This window comes from Saccopteryx bilineata, chromosome 4, assembly GCF_036850765.1.
Source record: "Saccopteryx bilineata isolate mSacBil1 chromosome 4, mSacBil1_pri_phased_curated, whole genome shotgun sequence".
Taxonomy (NCBI): Eukaryota; Metazoa; Chordata; class Mammalia; order Chiroptera; family Emballonuridae; genus Saccopteryx; species Saccopteryx bilineata.
In genome coordinates, this window is record NC_089493.1 from 128,090,416 (window position 1) to 128,115,300 (window position 24,885).

The 24,885-nt window shown below is 38.7% G+C and overlaps 1 protein-coding gene across 2 annotated transcripts in view; it reads left to right on the forward strand.

The window, feature by feature from the left end:
- Positions 1 to 24,885, forward strand: part of ARIH1 (ariadne RBR E3 ubiquitin protein ligase 1) — a 125,388-nt gene that overhangs the window by 80,783 nt on the left and 19,720 nt on the right. For both annotated transcript variants that reach the window (XM_066278063.1, XM_066278062.1), the window contains 7 exons: positions 5,933 to 6,025; positions 6,510 to 6,565; positions 15,266 to 15,332; positions 16,676 to 16,782; positions 19,905 to 19,947; positions 20,451 to 20,522; positions 23,923 to 24,053. In XM_066278063.1, the coding sequence (XP_066134160.1) occupies positions 5,933 to 6,025; positions 6,510 to 6,565; positions 15,266 to 15,332; positions 16,676 to 16,782; positions 19,905 to 19,947; positions 20,451 to 20,522; positions 23,923 to 24,053 (569 nt within the window). The remainder of the gene's footprint in view (positions 1 to 5,932; positions 6,026 to 6,509; positions 6,566 to 15,265; positions 15,333 to 16,675; positions 16,783 to 19,904; positions 19,948 to 20,450; positions 20,523 to 23,922; positions 24,054 to 24,885) is intronic.

The following is a 24,885-nucleotide window of genomic DNA, read 5'->3' on the forward strand; positions in this document are numbered from 1 at the left end:
ACAGACAGGAAAGGAGAGATGCGAAGCATCAATCATTAGTTTTTCGTTGCACAGTGACACCTTAGTTGTTCATTGATTGCTTTCTCATATGTGCCTTGACTGTGGGCCTTCAGCAGACTGAGTAACCCCTTGCTTGAGCCAGCGACCTTGGGTCCAAGTTGGTGAGCTTTTTGCTCAAACCAGATGAGCCCACACTCAAGCTGGCGCCCTTGGGGTCTTGAACCTGGGTCCTCAGCATCCCAGTCCGACGCTCTATCCACTGCGCCACTGCCTGGTCAGGTGCCACCGGTTTTTTACTAAATGTTTCTGATAGCTTTGTTTATATAACACTTTGGAGTTAATTATCTTGGGTGGTCAAAACAGTTACCTGAGACTTTGGAGCACGTGTTAAATTGATAGATTTTTCTCTTCCCACCCCGTGGGAACTTTATAATAATGTTATTTTAAATCAAATAAGAACTAGCTTTACTAATCCCTCACTCCACTAGAAAATAAAGATAGCTTAGGCTACAGTATCTCATTTCTATGAAGTAAAGAATTTGTGTATTAAAATTTTTTTTAATGTTTATTTTATTGATTTTAGAGAGAGAAAGGGGAGAGCAGGAGAGAGACAGGAACATTTGTTCTGTATGTGCCCTGACTGGGGATCGAACTGGCAACCTCAGTGCTTTGGGACAATGCTCTAACCAACTTAGTATCTGACCAGGGCTGTATTTTCTAATATTAAGATTTGTTAAATAGATAAAGGCAAAGGTGAAGATTGTGAGGGTAGTCTACCCTCTGTCCCCCACCGTGCATCTCTGAACCGTGTACCTTTTCTCCTGAGTACACTGAAATCATAGAGTACAAGTCCAATCTTATTTTCCTTTATCTCTATTCTATTTTTAGACAAGGGAACTAATACTTTGATTGTATGCTCAGTTTTTATAAATAAAATGACTTAGAGATTATATAGACAACTTTTCTGATGGAGGAAAGATAATTCTTAGTTTGCCTGGTTCTGTTTGATGTTAGTTGCTGTGTATGTAAAATGGTGGAAGTAAATGAATCCTTTAAAAGTATGTACTATAAAAATAAGTATATTTTTCTTCAGGTCTTTTTCTTAGGACCATTAATTTTTGTTGTAGGCAATATTTTATATTTTTAGTGTATTCTTGATCGTACTTATTTATCATATAAACAGGAATAAGTTTGATGAATAGAAAATCCAATCTCCTGAGTCAGGGAAAGGCCTAGGGAACCAAGTAGATAAGCATGAGTTAGTAAGGGCACAAGTATGTCAAAGGAGGAAGAGGGAAAAGGAAATGAGACAGACAGGAAGATACCAAGATATAGCCATGATGATGACACAACTCTTGAACGCAATGAATATGTCTTTATACCACAGGTTAGGTTTTGTTTTATCTTTAGACATGCATGTGGATTTGTTTTTCTAATTTATCTTATTTAGCCTTATCTGTTTAATCAGAAAAGTTATTGAAAAAAGTCTTTAATGAGTAAAAAGCTTCCTTTTTATCTTTTGATCTTATGGGCCCTGGTATGAAGTCCCGAAGATAGAGATATTGCTTGTAGTTATCATTTAGTAAACATTGTGGCCTTTAAAGTTTTAAGGATTCTTATTTGAAAATAAAAATAAAGCACATGAAATTGCATATATGTTTATGAATAAAACATTTTAGAATTGTTGATCTGTTACTCCTACTATATTTTGTCCCTTACAGCAGTGGTCCCCAACCTTTTTTGGGCCACGGACCGGTTTAATATCAGAAAATATTTTCACGGACCGGCCTTTAGGGTGGGACAGAGAAATGTATCACGTGACCAAGACAAGCATCAAGAGTGAGTCTTAGATGTAACAGAGGGAATCTGGTCATTTAAAAAAAAATAAAACATTGTTCAGACTTAAATATAAATAAAACGGAAATAATGTAAGTTATTTATTCTTTCTCTGCGGACTGGTACCGGTCCGGGGGTTGGGGACCACTGCCTTACAGAATACCCCTCCTCATTATAGCCTTAAAAATCAAATGTTCTTCATTAGTGATCTGGTAACAAGTTAGTGTCAGATCTCGAATAGATATCTTTTGTTTCTCAGATCATTTTTTTATGGATGAGAATATTGATTTCCCAAATATTTGCCTTCAGGTTTTGGGGTTTATTTTGTACATTGAGGTGTTTTATTTGCATCCAGGATGTTCCCTCTGTGTTCTCCTCTAGCTGCCCACTGGGATTCTTAGTACAGTGAAACCAAACTGGAAGCATGTTGTTCTGCAGTAATTTTTCTAAATCTTGGGAGTTACATATCAAATGGGGCTGACCACTGTACACTTGTTTAACTTGCCATGGGTTTCACAGCAATTTCCCCAGCCCTGTGGTCATCTGTGATGTCAAATTTGCCAATGTAACCATGCTTCATCATCACAGTTGGAAACCGGGCAATGACTTTGGGACATGTCCTAATAAGAACCTGGAGTTTGCCTCTCTTTTTGGCATTGTGGGTGCTCTTGAGGGCATCAGCTAGGACATTGATGTGTAGTGTTAGGGCTGCATGGAAAGATGGTGGGAAGGACTACCTTCACTTTTTTGCAAGTGAGTTAGAATTGTCATTCTAATTAGCATTGTACTTTAAACTTCATAAATATTTTCTATTTCATTAGGTCTGTAAAACCAGTCTTAGGAATCTGATACATTTTCTTCTGTGTTTGCTTCTAAGCATTTTTTAATGTAGTTGATGTAGTATTTTTCTAATCTCACTATTTGCATCCAATATAAGAAACATGGGAAACTTCATAAGCATACAGTAGTTCAAATAACAGCTAATTTGAAAATGTAATGGGATAAAAACTACTACTTATAAGAGCCACAAAAAGGATAAAATAATAGGAATAAACTTGGCAAAAAATGTGTAAGATTTATATGAAAAAAACTTTAAATACTAAGGGAAATGAAAGGATGACTTGAATATTTGGAGAGATAGAATAATAGTAAAATATTAGAAAAGAAGAATTGGTCTGACCTGTGGTGGTGCAGTGGATCGAGCATCAACCTGGAACACTGAGGTCGCCGGTTCAAAACCCTGGGCTTGCTCAGTCAAGGCACATATGGGAGTTGATGCTTCATGCTCCTCACCCCCTTCTCTATCTCTCTCTCTCTGTCTTCTTTAAAATGAATAAATTTTTTAAAAAGAGGTTTAAAAAAAAAGAATAATAGATTGATTGAACATGGAGAGAATTAGACCAAATACAAGAATATGTATTAAGAGAGTTTAATGTATTATAGAGGAGGTATGTCAGATCAGGTGGATTATTCAGTAAATGGTATTGGAACAGTTCAGTAGCTACCTGGGGTGGAAACTTAGATTTCTGCCTAACTCCTTACATCAAAGTTAATTTAGAAGCCATAAAATTTACAACTAATACTTTTTGCTACAAAATAATGGTCTTCTGCATGGCAACAAAATGTTTACTTCACCTATAAACAGTTGAAATTGGAAGAAGGCCCTGGCCGGTTGGCTCAGTGGTAGAGCGTCGGCCTGGCGTGCAGAGGGACCCAGGTTCGATTCCCAGTCAGGGCACATAGGAGAAGCGCCCATTTGCTTCTCCACCCCCCCTCCTTCCTCTTTGTCTCTCTCTTCCCCTCCCGAAGCCAAGGCTCCATTGGAGCAAAGATGGCCCGGGCGCTGGGGATGGCTCCTTGGCCTCTGCCCCAGGCGCTAGAGTGGCTCTGGTCGTGGCAGAGCGACGCCCCGGAGGGGCAGAGCATCGCCCCCTGGTGGGCAGAGCGTGGCCCCTGGCGGGCGTGCCGGGAGGATCCCGGTCGGGCGCATGCGGGAGTCTATCTGACTGTCTCTCCCCGTTTCCAGCTTCAGAAAAATTAAAAAAAGAAAAAAAGAAATTGGAAGAAAAAGTTTTTCATGCTTATAAATGACCACTTCACAAAATAAGTAAAAATCCCCACTAACTCGTTAAGAAAAACCCCACGGAGGCCCTGGCCGGTTGGCTCAGTGGTAGAGCATCGGCCTGGTGTGCAGAAGTCCCGGGTTCGATTCCCGGCCAGGGCACACAGGAGAAGCGCCTATCTGCTTCTCCACCCCTCCCCCTCTCCTTCCTCTCTGTCTCTCTCTTCCCCTCCAGCAGCAAGGCTCCATTGGAGCAAAAATGGCCCAGGCACTAGGGATGGCTCCTTGGCCTCTGCCCCAGGCGCTAGAGTGGCTGTGGTCGCAACAGAGCGACGCCCCCGGAGGGGCAGAGCATCGCCCCCTGGTGGGCGTGCCAGGTGGATCCCGGTCGGGTGCATGCGAGAGTCTGTCTGTCTCTCCCCATTTCCAGCTTCAGAAAAATAAATTTAAAAAAAGAAAAGAAAAGAAAAACCCCACAGAAAAAGTGGACAAAATAAAGTGTACAGAAAAAAAAAATAATCTTAAATTTCTTTTCAAATATTTAAACTTCACTCATAGTTAAATTAAAAACAAAACTAAAGAAGTTGGTTTATTTTCACCTATTCCATTAGCAAAGTTTAAGGAGTTAATAGTATACTATGTTTACTTGGGTGTGAGAAACCAAGTTGTCTTGAACATTATCAGTCGCCACAACCTCTTTTAACAAAGTTTGATAATTTATCAAATTGTAAACATACCTGTTATGTTATCTGTACAGATTTGTCCTAAGCTATAGTCATACGGTCACAAAGATGTAGCATAGTAGGCAAAAGTAGTCTAAATGTCCATTAAATCTATTAAATAATAACTTTTTAAACCTAGGATGCAGAATAGAGTGTGTAGTACTCTTACTGTGTGTGCCTTTAGAACATATTCTGGAAGGCTATGTAAGATACTAGAAATACTAATTAATTCTGGGTAGGGAAGGAGAGATCAAGGATGATGAAGACTTGTAACAGCTTTATTAAGATAATTCATGTTATACAGTTCACATATTTAAAGTATAGTCACAGTTGTGCAGCCATTGCCACAATTAACTGTAGAACATTTTCACCACCCCAGAAAGAACCCTGTGACCTTTTGCAGTTTCTTCCCACTTTCCCCCAACCCCTCAACCTTAGGCTACCACTAATCTACTTTTTTCTCTATGAATTTGCCCATTCTGGGCATTTCATATAAATAGTATCAAACAATATGTGGTCTTTTGTTACTGGTTTCTTTTAATTATCGTAAAGATTTCAAGGTTTTATTTATGTTATATAGCATGCATTAATAACTTTGTTTTTATAATCAAATAATATTTTATTGCATGGATATTCCACATTTTGTTTACCCATTTGTCAGTTGATGGACATTTGGGTTGTTTACTTTTTAGGACTATTATGGATAATGCTGCTATTAACATTTATATACAAGTTTTTATGTGGACATGTTTTCATTTTGGGGGGTATATATATACTTAGGGAGTATAATTGCGGGATCATATGGTAACTATATATGTTCAGTTTGAGAAACTGCTTGAGTGTTTTCCAGCTCCTTAGCATTTTACATTCCCACTACAGTGTATGACGGTTCTGATTTCTCCACATGCTTGTCAGCACTTATAGCTAGCTAGCTGTGCTAGTAGCTATGAATTGATGTCTCATTGTGATTTTGGTTTACACTTCCCTGGTGGCTAATGATATTGAGAGCATCTTTTCATATGTTTATTGGTATATGACATATTCTTATATTTAATACTTCTCTGTCTTTCCTAAAGATTATAAATATGTACTGTAGGTACATTTCTCATTAATTGTTTTGTGTTCAGTGTGTTTTCATGTCTCTAGGTCAACCACCTAGAAGTTCATTTTAGGAGCCTATCTGGTCTTGTCAAATTGGACATTTTAGCCACTATGAGAAATGTGACCTAATGGAGCCTTATTAAGTCACTGTGTAATATTGTGATTTTTCTGATACTATCTTTTAAAAGTCCATGTATTATTTTTGTTGCAGTATTTCACTGGCCTTGAATGTGGACATAAGTTTTGTATGCAGTGCTGGAGCGAATATTTAACTACTAAGATAATGGAGGAAGGCATGGGACAGGTAAAGATGCCATTTTTTAAATTTTAATTTTGTTGCATTTCTTATGTTTAGACTCATACAAATATGAACCAGTGAAGCATTCTGTATTATAAATTACTTGAGAACTTTTTTTTAGATGAAAACAACTAAAAGATAATTGAAGGTTTTTTTCTGTTTTACAATGTGACATTCCAGTTAAAGATCCAACTCAGGTAATATTTTCTTAGTGGGCATTATTGTGTATAACAGGCTAAATTTGTTAAGCAATCTTCTCAGATCTTTTGCATTTGCTTTTCAAGTTTTATATCGAAAAACCAATTTAGGTCAGCATTTCTAGTTACCTTGTGATAAGCACATTTGCACATACATTTCCTTTAGTAGAAAGGAACAATTAAGGTATTGTAAATGTTGAGGTATCCTCAGAACCTCACAAAGTGCTTGGTGATGGTAAGCATTTAGTAAATATTTGTTGAATGAAGGCAGTTTAAATTTCAATCTTTTTCAGACTATTTCGTGTCCTGCTCATGGTTGTGATATCTTAGTGGATGACAACACAGTTATGTAAGTATTTTTTAATTTAATTATTATTATTATTATTATTTTTTTTTTTTTTTGTATTTTTCTGAAGCTTGAAACGGGGAGAGACAGTCAGACAGACTTCCGCATGCGCCCGACCAGGATCCACCCGGCACGCCCACCAGGGGGCGACGCTCTGCCCCTCCGGGGCGTTGCTCTGTGGTAGCTCTGTCGCCTGGGGCAGAGGCCAAGGAGCCATCCCCAGCGCCCGGGCCATCTTTGCTCCAATGGAGCCTCGCTGCAGGAGGGGAAGAGAGAGACAGAGAGGAAGGAGAGGGGGAGGGGTGGAGAAGCAGATGGGTGCTTCTCCTGTGTGCCCTGGCTGGGAATCGAACCCGGGGCCTCTGCACGCCAGGCCGACGCTCTACCACTGAGCCAACCGGCCAGGGCTATATAAGTATTTTTTATAGATTCTTCTTAAGTATTGATTAGTTGATTTAACCAAATTAATTTTTGTTCAGCACCTCAAAGGAGGTGACATTTTAAAGTCTGAAGAGATTTTTCTAATCTACATTTCTTTGTAGTGCAAAAGCTCATTTGCAACTTGTGATGCCCAGTCACTATTGGTAAACTTAGCAATACTGTACATCATAGCATTATTTCAGTACACCTTGGAGTTGTAGAATAGGCTATGTCAGTGTATCAGTTGAACTTCTCTGGGAAGCTGATGCCATGGTAGAGTTAAAAGGGAAAGAGATTAAATCTGAGGTAGCATCAGTGCAGGGTAAAGTGAAGAAGGAGGCAGGCCCTGATGCAGGTCTGACACCAATTATAGCAGAGAAAGACGGAAGAGGGGTTCAGGAGGAAGAGACTCAGATTACTATGCAGCTGTGAGTATGCTGGCAGCCCTGTGGGTAGCTTCATTTTCTAAATTGATCATAGAGGAATGCCTCAGTAAACAGAAATGGTCAGGCCTGGTACCCTTCCGTGTTCAGTCATTCTCCAGGTGTTACCCAGGGGGAACATGGCCTCAGCTAGAACACTGCTACAGATCCCAAGGGCACTACAGCTTGGAAGCTGTTGGTTAACTACTCTCATTGGGAAAGCTTCTCTTTTGAAGGGAAAAAGAAACGTGAAGAAACAAGTATAGTTAGTTCCTAACCTTGGAGTAAAGTCCTGAGTCAGTGATGTTTGGGCTGTGAGATGTATTGTTTCATGGAAAAACAATTTTTTTTTTTATGACAGAGAGATAGAGAGAGACAGATAGAAAGGGAGAGAGATAAGAAACATCAATTCTTTGTTGCGGCACCTTAGTTCATTGATTGCTTTTCCTTGATGGGGTGGGGCACAGCAGACCGAGTGACCCCTTGCTCAAGCTGGCGACCTTGGACCTCGAACCTGGGTCCTCTGCGTCCCAGTCCAGCGCTCTATCTACTGAGCCACCACCTGGTCAGGCTGTTACATGAAATTTTATTTGGGGGTAAACTAGATGGGAAATGGAAAAAATATTTCCAATATCTAAAATGTGGCTAAAACCATAGGGGCTCTTATAAATCAGTAAGAAAGTCCTACAAAGAGAACATGAAAAAGCAGTTCACAGGGAAAGAAATTTAAATTGTTTTAAACAATAGCTTTCATGCCTAGTTAAGTAAATGTAAATAAAAATTAGATAGTCCAGCTATTTAAAAATTTCTTTACATTTCATATCGTAAGGATTAAAGATTTGGAAATGTGAGTAAGGATATATAGTATAATAGGGAGTATAAACTCTGCTCAAACTTTTTACAATGCATTATTTAGGCAGTTTCTATAAATTTGTGTGTTCTTTGGCCTTTCATCTAATAGTTTCATCACTTTGAATATGTCATTCTACCTCCTTCTTACTTCCATTGTTTCTGTTAAGTCAGCTAGTAGCATATTGTAGTCCTCTATTTATTGCTTTCAAGCATTGCCTTAAGGCAGTTCGACTATGATATATATACCTAGATATGGTTCTCTGTGTTTATCTTCTTTGGGGTTTTTTGAGCTCTTAGGCCGTGTAGCCTGGTACATGTAGAAAAAACTTTCAGAATATTTGTAAAAATGGTACCAGGTCGGGGGTGGGGATTAGGAAGAAGGATTTTTACTTTTTACTTTATGCAGTTATATACTATTGATATGTGTCTTTCTTTTTTCTTTTATTAAATTTTTTGAGAGACAGAAAGTCAGAGAGAGAAACAGATAGGGACAGACAGCCAAGAAGTGAGAGAGATGAGAAGCATCAATTCTTTGTTGTGGCTCCTTAGTTGTTCATTGATTGCTGACTCATACATGCCTTGACCTAGGGGCTACAGCAGAGCGAATGGCCCCTTGCTCAAGCCAGCGGCCTTGGCCTTCAAGCCAGCGACCTTTGGGCTCAAGCCAGTGACCATGGGTTCATGTCTATGATCCCACGCTCAAGCTGGCGACCTCAGGGTTTCAAACTTGGGTCCTCTGCATCACATACACAGTCCAGCGCTCTATCCACTGCACCTGGTCAGGCGCTTTATTTATTTATTTGTTTGTTTGTTTTGTGAGAGAGACAGAGACTCAGAGAGGGATAGATAAGGAAAGACAAACAGGAAGGGAGAGAGATGAGAAGCATCAATTCTTCGTTGCTGCACCTTAGTTGTTCATTGATTGCTTTCTCATATGTGCCTTGACCTGAGCGCTACAGCAGACCGAGTGACCCCTTGCTCAAGCCAGCGACCTTGGGCTCTGGCTGGCGACCTCAGGGTCTGGAACCTGGATCCTTCACGTCCCAGTGACGCTCCATCCCATGCGCCACCACCTGGTCAGGCTATATTTATTTTTAATGATCAGAAATTTGAGTAAAGATTTATTATGAAGAGGTTAATCATATTGTCATAACCCTAAAATTCAAATGCCCAATAGTAGAAATCAGGAGGATGAAATGTAATGCTGCCATTAAAAAATTTGTGACTTAAAATGCATTAGAAAATGCCTATAATAAAGTTAGTGAAAAAACTAAGATATGAAATTATATGTAGTAAGTTTTTTATTTTAAATTAAATTTCATACATTTACCAAAAAAGAGAAAAATGTCCATACTCATAAAAATTTTTGAGTATTCTTGTTGAATGATAAGAATTACAGGTGATTTTTATTTCCTTTTTTATACTATTTTATTTTGCTAGTATGTCAGGGGAAATATTTTTTAAAGAAAAATATTTTATCATTCCTAAATTGAAGCATAATACTGGTTTAAAAGACTTTTTTTATTTATTGATTTTGGAGAGGAAGGTGGGGAGAGAGCAATCGATTTGTTATTCCACTTAGTTATGCATTTATATGTTGACTCTTGTACATGCCTTGACTGGGGAGTGAACCTGCAACCTTGGTGTACTGGGACAACACTCTTGAACCCTTGGCCAGAGCTGAAGCATATTGTTGATATATTCAAGGTGCTATATGAGCAGAAAGTATGGTTTAGTAACTGATGTACCTGAAAAAAAAATCCTTGAAGGAAACTTGAGCTAGGATAGTAAACACAGTACAATATATAGATAGTGTGTTATAGAATTTTACATATGAAACCTATATATTTTTATTAACTAATTCACATCAATAAATCAATAAAATTAAAAAAATTTATTTTGGCTCTAGCCAGGTGGTTCAGTGAATAGAGCATCGTCCCAGCACACTGAGATCGTGTGTTCAATCCCCAGTCAGGGCACAAGAGAAGCAATCAGTGAGTGCACAACTAAATGGAACAACTAAGTGGAACAATGCATTGATGCTTTTACCGTACCCTCTCACACACACCCCTTCTCTTGTTCCCTCTTTCCCTATTTTTGAAATAAATGAAAAAAAAATATATCTTTTATTTAAAATCACCTGGTTTCAAATCACAGCTCTGCAGCTGTCTCATTTGTACAGATGGAGAATTATCCCAAAACACAAGGTTGGTTGCATGCATTTGACATTGTGCTCAGAATGTATAATGGGCATTCAGTAGAGGTCATTTTGTCTACCTTTATAAAAAGAGCTGCCTTCCCTATGAGAGTTGGCATTATAACTATTTTCAACATAAACAGGTCTTTGTTAAGAGAATTAGCTTATTAATATGGCCAGGGTGATTTGCCTTCATTTGAATACTTATTCTAAATGATTGGAGGTCACTTTTTTTTTTCTTCCCTATTACCAGATAAACTATGGCCTAATTACTGAGACCTAATAACTTTTGCCTCATAACTATGACTGACCTGTTCTCACCAGTCCTTGTGGGCCAAGCAAGGCTTAAACAGCTGCTTAGCTGTAATAGAAATAAGATGTGTTTGGGAATCAAGGCATTTGACTTTGGGTCTGGTTCTTTCCTTAACTTTTTTTTTAATTGATGTAAATTTCACATACTAGTAATCATTTTTAACTGTTTTCAAGTTTACAATTCAACCACCCTCAAAAGAAATCCCATTTCTATTAAATAGTCATTCCTTATTTCCTTCTCCCCCTAGGCCAGTGGTTCTCAAACTTTTTGAAGTCGGGGTGCATTTAAAATCCTACAGATAATTGTAGGTACACTATACAAATTCCTGCAAAATATGTTAGAATAATTAAGTCAGCGATTAAAGAAAATATGAAGTCCAAGCGTGCTTTTATGGTAATTAAGCAAAATAAATACAACAAAATTAAATTTATTCTGACATTAAAATACATTTTTATGTTACTTTTTTTTCTTCTTTTTTTTGTATTTTTCTGAAGCTAGAAACGGGGAGAGACAGTCAGACAGACTCCCGCATGCGCCCGACCGGGATCCACCCGGCACGCCCACCAAGGGCGAAGCTCTGCCCCTCCGGGGCATCGCTCTTCCGCAACCAGAGCCACTCTAGTGCCTGGGGCAGAGGCCAAGGAGCCATCCCCAGCGCCCGGGCCATCTTTGCTCCAATGGAACCTTGGCTGTGGGAGGGGAAGAGAGAGACAGAGAGGAAAGGGGGGGGGGTGGAGAAGCAAATGGGCGCGTCTCCTATGTGCCCTGGCTGGGAATCAAACCCGGGTCCCCTGCACACCAGGCCGATGCTCTACCGCCGAGCCAACCAGCCAGGGTGTTACTTTTTTTTTTTTTAATTTTTTTTTATTTATTCATTTTTAGAGAGGAGAGAGACAGAGAGGGAGAGAGAGGAGAGAGAGACAGAGAGAAGGGGGGAGGAGCTGGAAGCATCAACTCCCATATGTGCCTTGACCAGGCAAGCCCAGGGTTTCGAACCGGCGACCTCAGCATTTCCAGGTCGACGCTTTATCCACTGCGCCACCACAGGTCAGGCCTGTGTTACATTTTTTGAGTTGTGCTTTTTAGAATTTGTAAAGAAGAGGGGTTAAAAAATGACAAAGAAATTATCTTTTTATATATATATATAGATACTTTCTTAGTAAGAGTTAGTAAATTTGGCAGGTCCTGGCACAAATGTGTTTTTTCATTCTTGTGTGTATGAGAAAACATGAGCCTGATGTGTTATAGCGATTTCTTCAGTGTTTGGGCTTATATTTGAAAGACAAACTCATTTCCTCATCAATACATTGAAGAATTCCTCTCTTTTTACTCTTAATTGTGTTGAGTGTTAAGTGCAGAAAAACCCCACCATACGTATCATCTTAACTTTACACCACACAAAGGATAGAAGAAACTTGCCTCCAGTCTTTCTGGGGAACATGGGAGGTAGTGTAAACAATCCAGCACCACAGCTTAACAGCCTTTTGCAACCTAATCAGGCAACTGAGGTGGGGCGTTGGGCAGACTGTCAGTTTACAGCCAATTCCCCACACCTCTGTCCCCCCAAAATCTAACTCCAAAAACCCTATTGGTTTTTTGGTCCCCAATAGACACATATTTCTCTGGAATACCATAGGACGCACCTGGAAATCTAGGGTGCACCAGTGTGCCTGGCCCACACTTTGAGAACCACTGCCCTAGGCCCTGACTACCACCACTTCTTTGTTTTCTGTGTGCATGGATTTGCTTATTCTGGACATTTCATTTAAATGAGTCCTACAATATGTGACCTTTTGTTTCTGGAAACAGTTGAGTTGTTATATGAACATTTGTGTGTAAGCTGTTATTGAACACCTGTTTATAATTCTTTTGGATATATACTGCTCACAAAAACTAGAGGGTATTTCAAAATGAATATGAAGCAATAATAAAAAGAAGCATTTGATTTTTTTTTTTTTTATGAAACAAGAACATCAGAAAATGAAATGCCAAGTCAAAAAAATTGTTTTATTATACAAATGAGATGCAAAACCAACTTTTATCTCATTGGTGAAAATGCACTATACAAAAGGCTGCAAAGTATTAGAGTATCTGCATGTTCCCTGATCCCTTAATTTTTGTGAGCAGTATATGTTACTAGGAGTGGATTTGTTGTATCATATGGTAATTCTGTGTTGAACTTTTTAACAAATTACCAAATACATTTTTAAACCTCTATTTCAACATCTGTGAAACATGGAAGTTTACTCTTTTAAAAAATATTGAACATTTTCTACAGGTTAGGCAGTATTCTATACACAAGGGTTCCTTTCATGGAGCTTATTGTTTAGTTGGGATGGGAGAAGAATTGTTGTACAGATAATGGCCTAGTGAAAATTACCGCAAATTCTATACAAGGAATGGTGTATAAGGTACCATGAGAATTGAAGGGGTGTAAATGTAGACTGGGGTAAGAAACTGTCAGAAAAGGCCTCCTTGAGAATAATATATTTTATGAAATAAAATAATGGCATCTAATATTTATTGAGTGCTTACTGTTTGCCAGGTACCGTTTCAGTCTCAAAACTCGTTTCTGCTATCCATTTTACAGATTAGTAAACTTAAAAATGGAGAGGTCAAAGAACCTACCCCTCCCCCCCCCTTTGAAGAAGAGTGGTGCTTACTAGTTTGAAGGAATACAGGTGTGTTCGGAGTACAATCAAAGTGGCACAGGACAGGGTGAGAGCAGTGGGATAAGAAGCTCAAAAATTGGATGAGGCCAGATGTACAGAATCTCTTGTTCAGTTAAAAGATTTTAATGGGCCCTGGCTGGTTGGCTCAGTGGTAGAGCGTCGGCCTGGCATGCAGAAGTCCCGGGTTCAATTCCCGGCCAGAGCACACAGGAGAGGCGCTCATCTGCTTCTCCACCCCTACGCCTCTCCTTCCTCTCTGTCTCTCTCTTCCCCTCCCGCAGCCGAGGCTCCATTGGAGCGAGGATGGCCCGGGCGCTGGGGATGGCTCCATGGCCTCTGCCTCAGGCACTAGAGTGGGGCCTCTGCCTCAGGCACTAGAGTGGCTCTGTTCACAACAGAGCAACGCCCCAGATGGGCAGAGCATCGCCCCCTGGTGAGCATGCTGGGTGGATCCCGGTCAGGCGCATGCGGGAGTCTGTCTGACTGCCTCCCCATTTGCAGCTTCAGAAAAATAAAAAAAATAAAGATTTTAATGAGTTGGATTCTATGCATGTTTGATACAGTTCTTACTGGCTTTTTAGGGCTTAATCTTTCTTCTTTAGCCCTATTTTCTTATAACACAGAGTTTTCACCATTAAAACTAATAAAGCTTAAGCTTCAGGATTCTTCCCTTTTGTGGATTCCTGTATTTTCTAGAAATGATTGTGGCCTGACCTGTGGTGGCGCAGTGGATAAAGCGTCGACCTGGAAATGCTGAGGTCGCCGGTTCAAAACCCTGGGCTTGCCTGGTCAAGGCACATATGGGAGTTGATGCTTCCTGCTCCTCCCCCTTCTCTCTCTCTGTCTCTCTCTTCTCTCCCTCTCTCTCTCCTTTCTAAAATGAATAAATAAATAAAATAAATAAATAAAATTAGAAATGATTGTGAATTATAGAGTAGACAAGGGAAGTCATGTTGCAATCAGTAAGTATTTCTGGCAAATTACCAAGAGCTCTCAGAATAAGAAGGCCCTCAAATCCATACATAGCAAAACCTGGATCCATTTCTCTTTTTTTTGGACAGAAACAGAGAGAGTCAGAGAGAGGGACAGACAGACAGGAAGGGAGAGAGATGAGAATCATCAGGTCTTCGTTGTGGCACCTTAGTTGTTTATTAACTGCTTTCTCGTATGTGCCTTGACTGGGGTGTGGGGGGAAGGGCTGCAGCAGAGCAACTGACCCCTTGCTCAAGCCAGTGACCTTGGGCTTCAAGCCAGTGACCTTTGGGCTCAACTCAGCGACCATGGGTCTTTGATCCCATGCTCAAGTTGGGTGAGCCTGCACTCAAGCTGGCGACTCTGGGGTTTTGAACATGGGTTACCTGTGTCCCAATACAATGCTCTATCCACTGTACCACCGCCTGGTCAGGTTGGGTCCATTTCTTAACATTCCTATAATCTCTTATTTTACACACTAATTTGGAGGAGAAGGGTCTGAGGGAAAGTAGCTGAGAAGTTAGGTTTTAAGGCAGAATATCAGAGTCAGAAGACTAAAAGGACTCTAAATTTGGCAGGAGTTGGTAAGTCATTATCTTATGATACGCACTGTGTAAAAATAGAATATTTAAAGTGAAATAAATATGGAGAAAATGTCTACCAAAATAAAACTGTAGAAACTTTGAAGTTATTGTTTTGATTATTACACTTACATTTGTTGATTTTCTATGTGTATTTTTGTATTTTCAAGTTAGGGCAGTTTTAGTAGCCATAGCATTGAAATTTTATTTTATAAATGTGGAAAATAGTCTTGTCTGAAACTTTCTAGTAAACTATTTTTATTCTTGTTTACAGGCGCTTGATCACAGATTCAAAAGTTAAATTAAAGTATCAGCATTTAATAACAAATAGCTTTGTAGAGGTAAGCGATTTCTCATTTTCTTTACTAATAAAAGGAACTTTGTTTCTTAAAAGAGATAGTAAGGTATTATGTAAAAATACTCTGGTGAATAGTAAGAGATACCTTTACCATAATGTGGGTGTGGAAGCATTTATGAAGCATACCAAAACATCTTTATTCTCAAAGTAATGTGACAAACCAATAAGTAGATATCTCTTCTTAGATCTTGAGCTTTGATAATAAAATTATTTTTTTGTATCCTCCCTTTATACATCTTGATCCCTAGCCAAGAATTGTAGCCAATTGTTAATAATGTCATGTTTTATCATGTTTGATACTCTAACTCTGCTTTATCTCTGCTTGTTTGAGCTTCCATTGGCAGTAAGCTTTGTTAAATAAAGAATGCTTTAGTTATGTTTTTACCAAATGTTTTCCTTTTATTAGAACAAAGGTCTGCAAAGTATAACATGCCTGTTTTTCTACATAAAGATAGATTTGAATAAGCTTATAGGTTCAGTACTGCTTCTGTGCTACAGTGGCAGAGTTGAATCATTGTTAGAGAGGCCATGATGATTCCCAAAGCCACAAATCTTTACTTTCTGGCTCTTTGTGAAAGAAGTTTGTTAGCCCTTCTGTGGGAGCATCAGTGTAACTTGGTATTTTAACTCTTCCAGAGTTAAATTACTTTCAAGTAATTTTTATTTCTATTAGTGATAAACTGATGGTCAGATCTTCTAGAAAACAGCATGTTTTAGGAATAGTAATTTTTTTTTTTTAACTGGTGCAGAATGTTTTCCCTTAGTTCCATAACAAAAGTGTTTCAAAAGTTCTGTTTCCTTTTGAAGAACTAAAATGCAACTGTGCCATAATTTAGGAACTTCGAACTTCCTTTTGTTCTTAGAAGAGCTTTTTATGGTCAAAGAGATAAATTACATGTATATCCCTTAGCTTGTCCCAAATTATTCTTTCATCTAGATACCATTCCTGAGTTGGAGGATAGATTGTTTTCCTGCATTGTTGAAAATTGCCCTGAAATGGAACCATAAACAAATTGATACATGTTAATGGTTTCATAGTGGGTAAATTATTTTAAAGTTTCTCATTGGTATTTTGAAGGTAAAACGAGCTACTTCATGTATTTTACAAAACCAGCTCTGGGAGGGATTTATAATGTTAAAAAAAAACAAAACCCAGTGATTCTAAAAGCATTGCTGTGGAAGACTAAGTATTGGGGCAGGTTTTATATGTCAACACCCTCTTTGCCCCTTATGCCAGGGAAGCAGTGTAAATAATTGCTTATTGTGCTAGGAAATGTTGCACCATGAATTAATTGTCATTTTTAAGTTTTCTAACGTATGTTTCAGTGCAATCGACTGTTAAAGTGGTGTCCTGCCCCCGATTGCCACCATGTTGTTAAAGTCCAATATCCTGATGCTAAACCTGTTCGTTGCAAGTGTGGGCGCCAGTTTTGGTAAGCAAGTGATTTCTTAAGTTGGAGTAGTGCACAGAGCTTTTCTGTACATTGTTTTTTGTTAGTTTGTTTTTTGTGAGAGGGACGGAGAGAAATGAGAAGCATCAATTCTTCTGTGTGGCAGCTTAGTTGTTCATTGATTGCTTTCTCATTTGTGCCTTGACTGGGGTGCTACAGCAGACCGAGTGACCCCTTGCTCAAGCTGGTGAGCCTTGCTCAAAGCAGATGAACCCGCGCTCAAGCCAGTGACCTCTGGGTTTTGAACCTGGTCCTCTCTGTACCAATCTGACACTCTGTCCACTGCACAACCACCTGGTCAGGCTTCTGTACATTCTTAATAGTAAAATAGAAAAATATTTTTTACCTCAGATCAGGAAGGGAGGTGGGTAATAATGATTTAAAATGATGTGTATTGCGTGACCTGTGGTGGCACAGTGGATAAAGCGTCGACCTGGAAATGCAGAGGTCACCGGTTCGAAACCTTGGGCTTGCCTGGTCAAGGCACATATGGGATTTGATGCTTCCAGCTCCTCCCCACCTTCTCTCTCTCCCTCTCTGTCTCCTCTCTAAAATGAAAAAAAAAAAAAAAATTAAAATGATGTATATTTCTTTTAGATATGAATCAGATTTAAATGTCATATTCTAAATAACTTTTATCTTTCTGTGTTGCTCTAAATTTTAGATTTATTTTCTTCTGGCAAAAGAGCAGTTATAATCACATTTTCTTGCATGCTTCATGGCACTTAAATGGGAGCAAACCTATAGATCTGGAACACGAACTTAATTCTTCTCATTCCAGATTGACTGGTTTCTTTATGGCTGTTAGGAATAAAATACATGATTAGGACTTTTAAAAAATTTCCTGCCAGGCATGGTGGCGCGCGCCTGTAGTCCCAGCTACTCAGGAGGCCGAGGCGGGAGGATCGCTTGAGCCCAGGAGTTCTGGGCTGTAGTGCGCTATGCCGATTGGGTGTCCGCACTAAGTTCAGCATCAATATGGTGACCTCCCGGGAGTGGGGGACCACCAGGTTGCCTAAGGAGGGGTAAATCAGCCCAGGTTGGAAAAAATTTCCTTTGCTCTGAAAAAGTTAATCTTACTCCTAGGAAGAAAAAGCACAGGCAAATTGGAAAGATAAAACATGTTTGGGTAGATGTGCGTTTTAACTAAGAGTTTTCCTATGGCTCCTCTGGCCCCAGCTTTTTTGGTAACATGGGCTCTTGGAGTTAGTTCTGTTGCTTACCCCTTGCCTTTGAATTCTAGATTCAGCTTACCAGAGAATTTCTAGTGCCTGACCTGTGGTGGCGCAGTGGATAAAGCGTCGACCTGGAAATGCTGAGGTTGCCGGTTCGAAACCCTGGGCTTGCCTGGTCAAGGCACATATGGGAGTTGATGCTTCCAGCTCCTCCCCCCTTCTCTCTCTCTCTGTCTCTCTCCTCTCTCTCTCTCTGTCTTTCCCTTTCCTCTCTAAAATGAATAAATAAAAAATTTAAAAAAAAAAGAATTTCTAGTAATAACGACATACTAGAGAGCTGGGATGATCTTCCATTACTTCATACATTTGTTAGGAACAAGAATCCAGTCAAGCTAAGGGGCTGTACAGCTAGCAAATAGACACTTTATTGTTATTGCATATTATTAATATTTTTGTCCAGGCACCTATTGAATTAGACTTACACGAAAGAGCAGGTAAACTTACAGACATTAAATATATATATATATAAAATACATATCGCTTTGATAATTATTAAATAATGCATTATTTTTTAGAGCTCACCAGGTAGATGGGGTGGATTCAGATTCCATGCCTACTTTCAGAGATATTTTAGCCTGACTGGTGGTGGCGCAGTGGATAGAATGTTGACCTGGGATGCTGAGATCCCAGGTTTAAAACCCCCGAGGTCGCCAGCTTGAGTGCAGGCTCATCAGCTTGAGCGCAGGATCATAGACATGACCCTATGGTTGCTGTCTTGAGGAAGGCATCATTGGCTCGGCTGGAGCCTCCACCCCCACACCTGGTCAAGGCACATATGAGAAGCAATCAATGAACAGCTTAAAGTACTGCAACAAGTTGATGTTCCTCATTTCTCTCCCTTCCTGTCTCTAAGTATTAGCAATCTTAAATACAGACTAAAGAATGGAGAATTACAGTAATGAATACTTATATAGCTATAACCCAGCTTAATCAAAGTCAGTATTTTGCTTTTATTAAAAAATAAAACATGACAGGTATGTTTGAAACCCCTTTGTTCCCTTCTTCATCCCATCTCATCTTTTCTGGAAGTAATTATAATCCTGACTTCATTTAAACTAATAGCACTTTGTTCCTCTCATTTGCAGAGGATTTTTGGCATTCCTAAATTACTTAATTAGCTAATTTATCAGACATTCCATGGTTACACTTTCATAAAATTTATGTTTATTTTATACTTTTTTCACATTTGCCAGAAAACTGAAAGGCATTAACAATTATTATATTCTTAGAGAATATTATAGTCACACTCTTTTGTTTTACACCTTTTTTGGTACAGTTTATCTCTGCTGGACTGAGGTCTATTTGGGTCATGTGAGGCTGTGGCTTATTTGCTTCCCACGTACTGCTTACTGTACATTCATACTAAATTATGTATTACCCTACAAAGTTAAAGTTAGCCTTTTAACTTAGTTTCAGAAGTTAAGTAAAAGATTTAGTATATGATAATGAAGCATGTTAGAAATTTAAGTTGAAATTAGTAAAAGTGATTTCAGTGTGGCTTTAGTTAAGAAAATGAATGCAGCAAGGAACCATCTTAAAAACTATCAAAAATATAGATCCAAACTAAATGATTTTTTTTTGTTTTATCAGTTTGATAGCTGGTTTTAGTCATTTGTTATGAAATTGTCATCTAAGCATATCTTCATGCTTACAGTCATTCTTCACACACACACACTCACACGCACCTGATATATGCTGAGGCTAATACTAAATTCTAAACAATTTAAAGTAGAATAAAATAGATACCGTTTCAGTCTTTGTATTTGCCAGTCACTAGAAACTGGTGAGAAACCAGCATGAAGTGGTGTGTTTGTTTACATATTTGCATAAGTGGGACTTAATTCCTTTAACTCTTGTGTCACTTAACAGCTTTAACTGTGGAGAAAATTGGCATGATCCTGTCAAATGTAAGGTAAGTTTGTCTGGCATTTTCATTTTCAAATAATGTAGAACACTTGTAAGACTTGGTGACTAAAAACTACAGCCCACAATTTTGTTATTTATCCATTAATAAATAAAATATTTTATTTTGCCTTTTTATTTCAGATGATCATTGCAAGTATTCAGAGAACATTCCTTAGGAATAAGTCAGGATTATCATGGTGAAGGCACCTTCCTTAGTGGGCTCTGTAATGGGCTAGGGCGATGGCACACATTAGAGCTGGAATTCTAACCAAGTTCTAGGTTTCCCACTCTCTCCAGCTAGATAAAGTCCTCCTTTGGCTGATTTTTGTACATGCTGGGTATGAGAAATATAGGATTTTCTTGATTTAAAAGGAAGTAAGCCCAGTGATACTTTGTCCTTTGGCTTCTGTATTTAAGCTTGACTGGATTTAAATGTTGAAGTAATTTGCTATCCTCATTCTTAAGTCTTTTTTTTGTACCCTCACAGCTGTTTTTTTTTTTTTCAAACAGTGGTTGAAGAAATGGATTAAAAAGTGTGATGATGACAGTGAAACCTCTAATTGGATTGCAGCCAACACAAAGGTTGGTTATTTTCCTTCTGTAAACTTGTGATAATGAGCTGATAAGGGCAGGTACATCAGCATTAGCAAAATCAGTAAGTCTACCTGGTTAAGGATCTTGTTTTATTTTTTCTCAATTAAGGTTTTTTTGTTTTATCCAGAATGATTGCCTATTAATAATTTTCCTTCATGTTAATATTTATTTTATTGAGTACTGTACTACAATATGCACAATATTCTAGTTATTTTCTTTTATTGGAAAATCGGAAAAGGCTGATAATGTTTTTTACCCTCACATTTGCCAAAATGCCTTTTTGTGGTGTTCTTGGCTGCCTTTAACTACAAAAATGTATCATAGAGTTTACTCCATCTAGCTTGTTTTAAAGGAACATTCTTTAGAACAGCACTCAATCAGAAAAATTGAGTAACTTGATTATGCAACATGTTTAATATATTAAGCTTCTATAATATGATTTATTAAGAGACTTGACTCATGAGAAATAGAAGTTTGGGGTCAGTATGGGTATCCCTCCCATCTTTTAAGTGCATTGCTCAGGATACTATTTTCAAACTTCAGTCTCTTTATGACTATGAACTGCTTTTTTAACACTAGACAGTGTCTTAGAAATGCAAGTGATTGTGAGCACCCTTGTTTTCTGTCACTATGTAATAAGCAAGCATTTGAATCCCAACTGTGTACCAGCCAGTCTCTTAATAGAAAATCACATAAATACTCAGTTTTTATTTAATTCCGTTTTATATCCCATTCAAATAGGAAATTACTTGGGTGATGAATGATAGGATTATTAATGGACTGTTCATGTTCAGTATTGTCTTTCACACATGAATATGATGCTTTAAATAATACCGAGTTGTTTGTTAATTACAGCTTTGCACTGTCCATCACTCAGTCTAAGACAGTAAGAATAATGAGTGCTTAAATGATGAAAGCTAGCACTCGATTTTATACCATCAGTACCCTGCTCAATTTTATACCATTAGTCCCCTGCTCTAGCCAAAAAGATTAAAAAGCAAATATTTATTTCTGTCTCTCAGAAAGCATTAGCATTGAAACAGTGAGTCTTGTCACATAGTATAATGCTCACATCTTTGAGGAATGTATCTTTGAAATATGGTATAGGCTCTCTAAAATATGTGCTCCCTAAAACCATCATAATCATAAGTCATGTCACTCATGTAAACCTTACTGGAATGTTGAGAAGTGTGGTTACTTTTATTATTTTAAAATTTACCTAGCTTAGCCCCTTTTATTTTGAAAATCAAAGATTTCTCCACCAGATATATTCATTAAAGCCTCAGAGTTTTTAAATATGCTCTGTAAAACTAGTATTTAGAATAGGGCAGCTATATTTTCACTAAGTGGTTCAGTTCATCTCTCACCTTTTTTTTTTTTTTTTTTTCTGAAGCTGGAAACGGGGAGAGACAGTCAGACAGACTCCCGCATGCGCCCAACCGGGATTCACCCGGCACACCCACCAGGGGGCGATGCTCTGCCCATCCTGGGCATCGCCATATTGTGACCAGAGCCACTCTAGCGCCTGAGGCAGAGGCCACAGAGCCATCCCCAGCGCCCAGGCCATCTTTGCTCCAATGGAGCCTTGGCTGCGGGAGGGGAAGAGAGAGACAGAGAGGAAAGTGCGGCGGAGGGGTGGAGAAGCAAATGGGCGCTTCTCCTGTGTGCCCTGGCCGGGAATCGAACCTGGGTCCTCCGCACGCTAGGCCGACGCTCTACCGCTGAGCCAACCGGCCAGGGCCTCTCACCTTTTTATATCTAGAGAAACCACAAATACTCTAAACCCCCAAGAAATTTAGAACTGAGGCTTGAATATGTTCAACTTTATTTAGAAGGTAGATTATTTAGGAGGAATGGCAATTTGTAATAACAAAGTTTAATCTACTTATTAGTTTTGAGATGAAACTGAAGAGTTTTTCTCTTGAGAGGTTTTAGAAATTTTGTTATTGTCATCCGTTCCTTAAGCAGATTTGCAGCTTGTTGATGATATCATACATACTGAGAGCTTGATACTGTTTGGTTCATTATAAACAAGAAATGTTAGAGAGAAACAGGTATTTTAGGCCTGGAACTTGCTTCTTTGAGAAAATGTAAAATTTTTTATGTGTATGATTCTAAAAATTTGATTTAAAATGTATAATTAAAAATTGCCATATCGACCTATCCATAGTTATTGTATAGTTAAGGGCAATGAAGTCTGTTTTACAAAGCTGAAGTGCAAATAATATAATGGCACTACTTCTCTATGGTAGTTACAGACTATCAAATACAAATATAGCAAAAATGAAAGCTTTTTTTTTTTTTTAAGCGAGAGGAAGGGGGAGGTAGACAGGCTCCCTCATGCACCCCAACCAGGATCCACCTGGTAACCCCATCTCAGGCTGACGCTCAGACCAACCAAGCTATCCTCAGTGCCTGGGGCCAATGCTTAAACCAGTCAAGCCACTGGCTGTGGGAGAGGAAGAGGGGGAGGGAGGAAGAAGCAGATACTTGCTTCTTTTGTATGCCCTGACCGGGAATTAAATGTAGGACATCCATATACTGGGCCATTGCTTTATTCACTGAGCCACAAGCCAGGGCCAAAAATGAAAGCTTTATATCTTATTTATCATTTTATTTAAAATGATGAGTGATTTTTTTCAAAAGAGAAAAAACAGTAGACCTTGTAGGGTAATAACTTTGGCTCACTAGCAACCAAGAAACTGACGGACTAGGGGAAAAAATCATAATCTCTGTAGCACAGTTGTAAATGGACCACAATGAGAAGAATTTAAAACAGTGGTATTTGGCAGAAAAAAGTTGGGAAACTCAGTAGCTACAAAAAGAGTGTACCAATCCCACTTGCCTGACTCTTGAGGCCAAATTGCTTGGGTTTAAATCCTGACTCTACCATTTGCTACTTGTGTGACCTTGCACTAGTTTTTTATGTTTTCTCTCCCTTAGTTTATTCATCTGAAAAATAGGAATAGCATTATTATAAGGAGTATAAATTAATGCATATAAAACACTGAGAACAGTGAAATACAAGAACTACTCTGTAATTATTTTTAGATGACACTAAAGAGTATTATATTTACATTAACAAAATATTACCTCTATAAAACTATTGTTAGTATGCATATGGCTAAAAGTCCTTAAAATATTTTTTGTCTCCCTAATCCCACTAAAACAAATGCTTAAATTGTTGTATATCTTAAAAGCCAGTGATAATAACAGCTTCTTTTTTAGTACTTATTACATATTCAACACTGTTCTAAGTGCTTTTACATGGATTAATCACAATAATGTGGTGTTTAAAAATAAACCAGATCTAGAACTGGCTTCTCCTCGGTGGTAGTAGTACGACCTAGTGTAGTATTGACACCAACTTTATAGTTTCTCTTCATAGGAATGTCCCAAATGCCATGTCACAATTGAGAAGGATGGCGGTTGTAATCACATGGTCTGTCGTAACCAGAACTGTAAAGCAGAGTTTTGCTGGGTGTGTCTTGGCCCTTGGGAACCACATGGATCTGCCTGGTAGGTTGGGGAAATGAAGGGAAGAAAATGTTCACATAAGTATGTGATATATGCTGCCTATTATGAATAAGGTTTCTACCTCATGGAAATCACCATCTAACTTGGGAGCTAGCTGAATGAATAGTGTGTGGTTAGTGTTAGAGGTATATGCAAGATATGCAGAGAGAGGGATTAATTAGGCATATTTTACAGAGGAGGAGGTGATAATTGAGATGGATTTTGGTTGAAAAAGTTAGGGAAAACATTCAGCGCAAAAGAAGCAGCATGAACAGAGGTAAAATGATGTGAATGTACATGACTTATTTAAGAAAGAGTTGCATTGTCTAATGTCTCTGTAGGCACTGTTTGAAAACTAAGGACTATTGACAGAGCCCAGTGTGCAGTTGTGTTTTACTTACCCTGCCTATCATTAGCCAAAAAATTTGTCCCAAACTTTGAAAATTGCCCAATGTAGTCAAGATTTTTAGCTTCTCTTTGAAACATGGGAATATGTACAGTGGTACCTTGAGAGATGAGTTTAATTCATTGTTACCAAGCTCGTAAGTCAGTCAACTTGTATATCAAACAAATTTCTCCCATTTAAAATAATTGAAATAGATTTAATCCGTTCCAGCCCTGTGGAACATCCCCAAACCATTCTAAAGTATGAAAAAAGACATGTTTTTAATTAAGAAACAGACATGTGCCTGACCTGTGGTGGCGCAGTGGATAAAGCATTGACCTGGAAATGCTGAGGTCGCCGGTTCGAAACCCTGGGTTTGCCTGGTCAAGGCACATATGGGAGTTGATGCTTCCAGCTCCTCCCCCCTTCTCTCTCTCTCTCTCTCTCTCT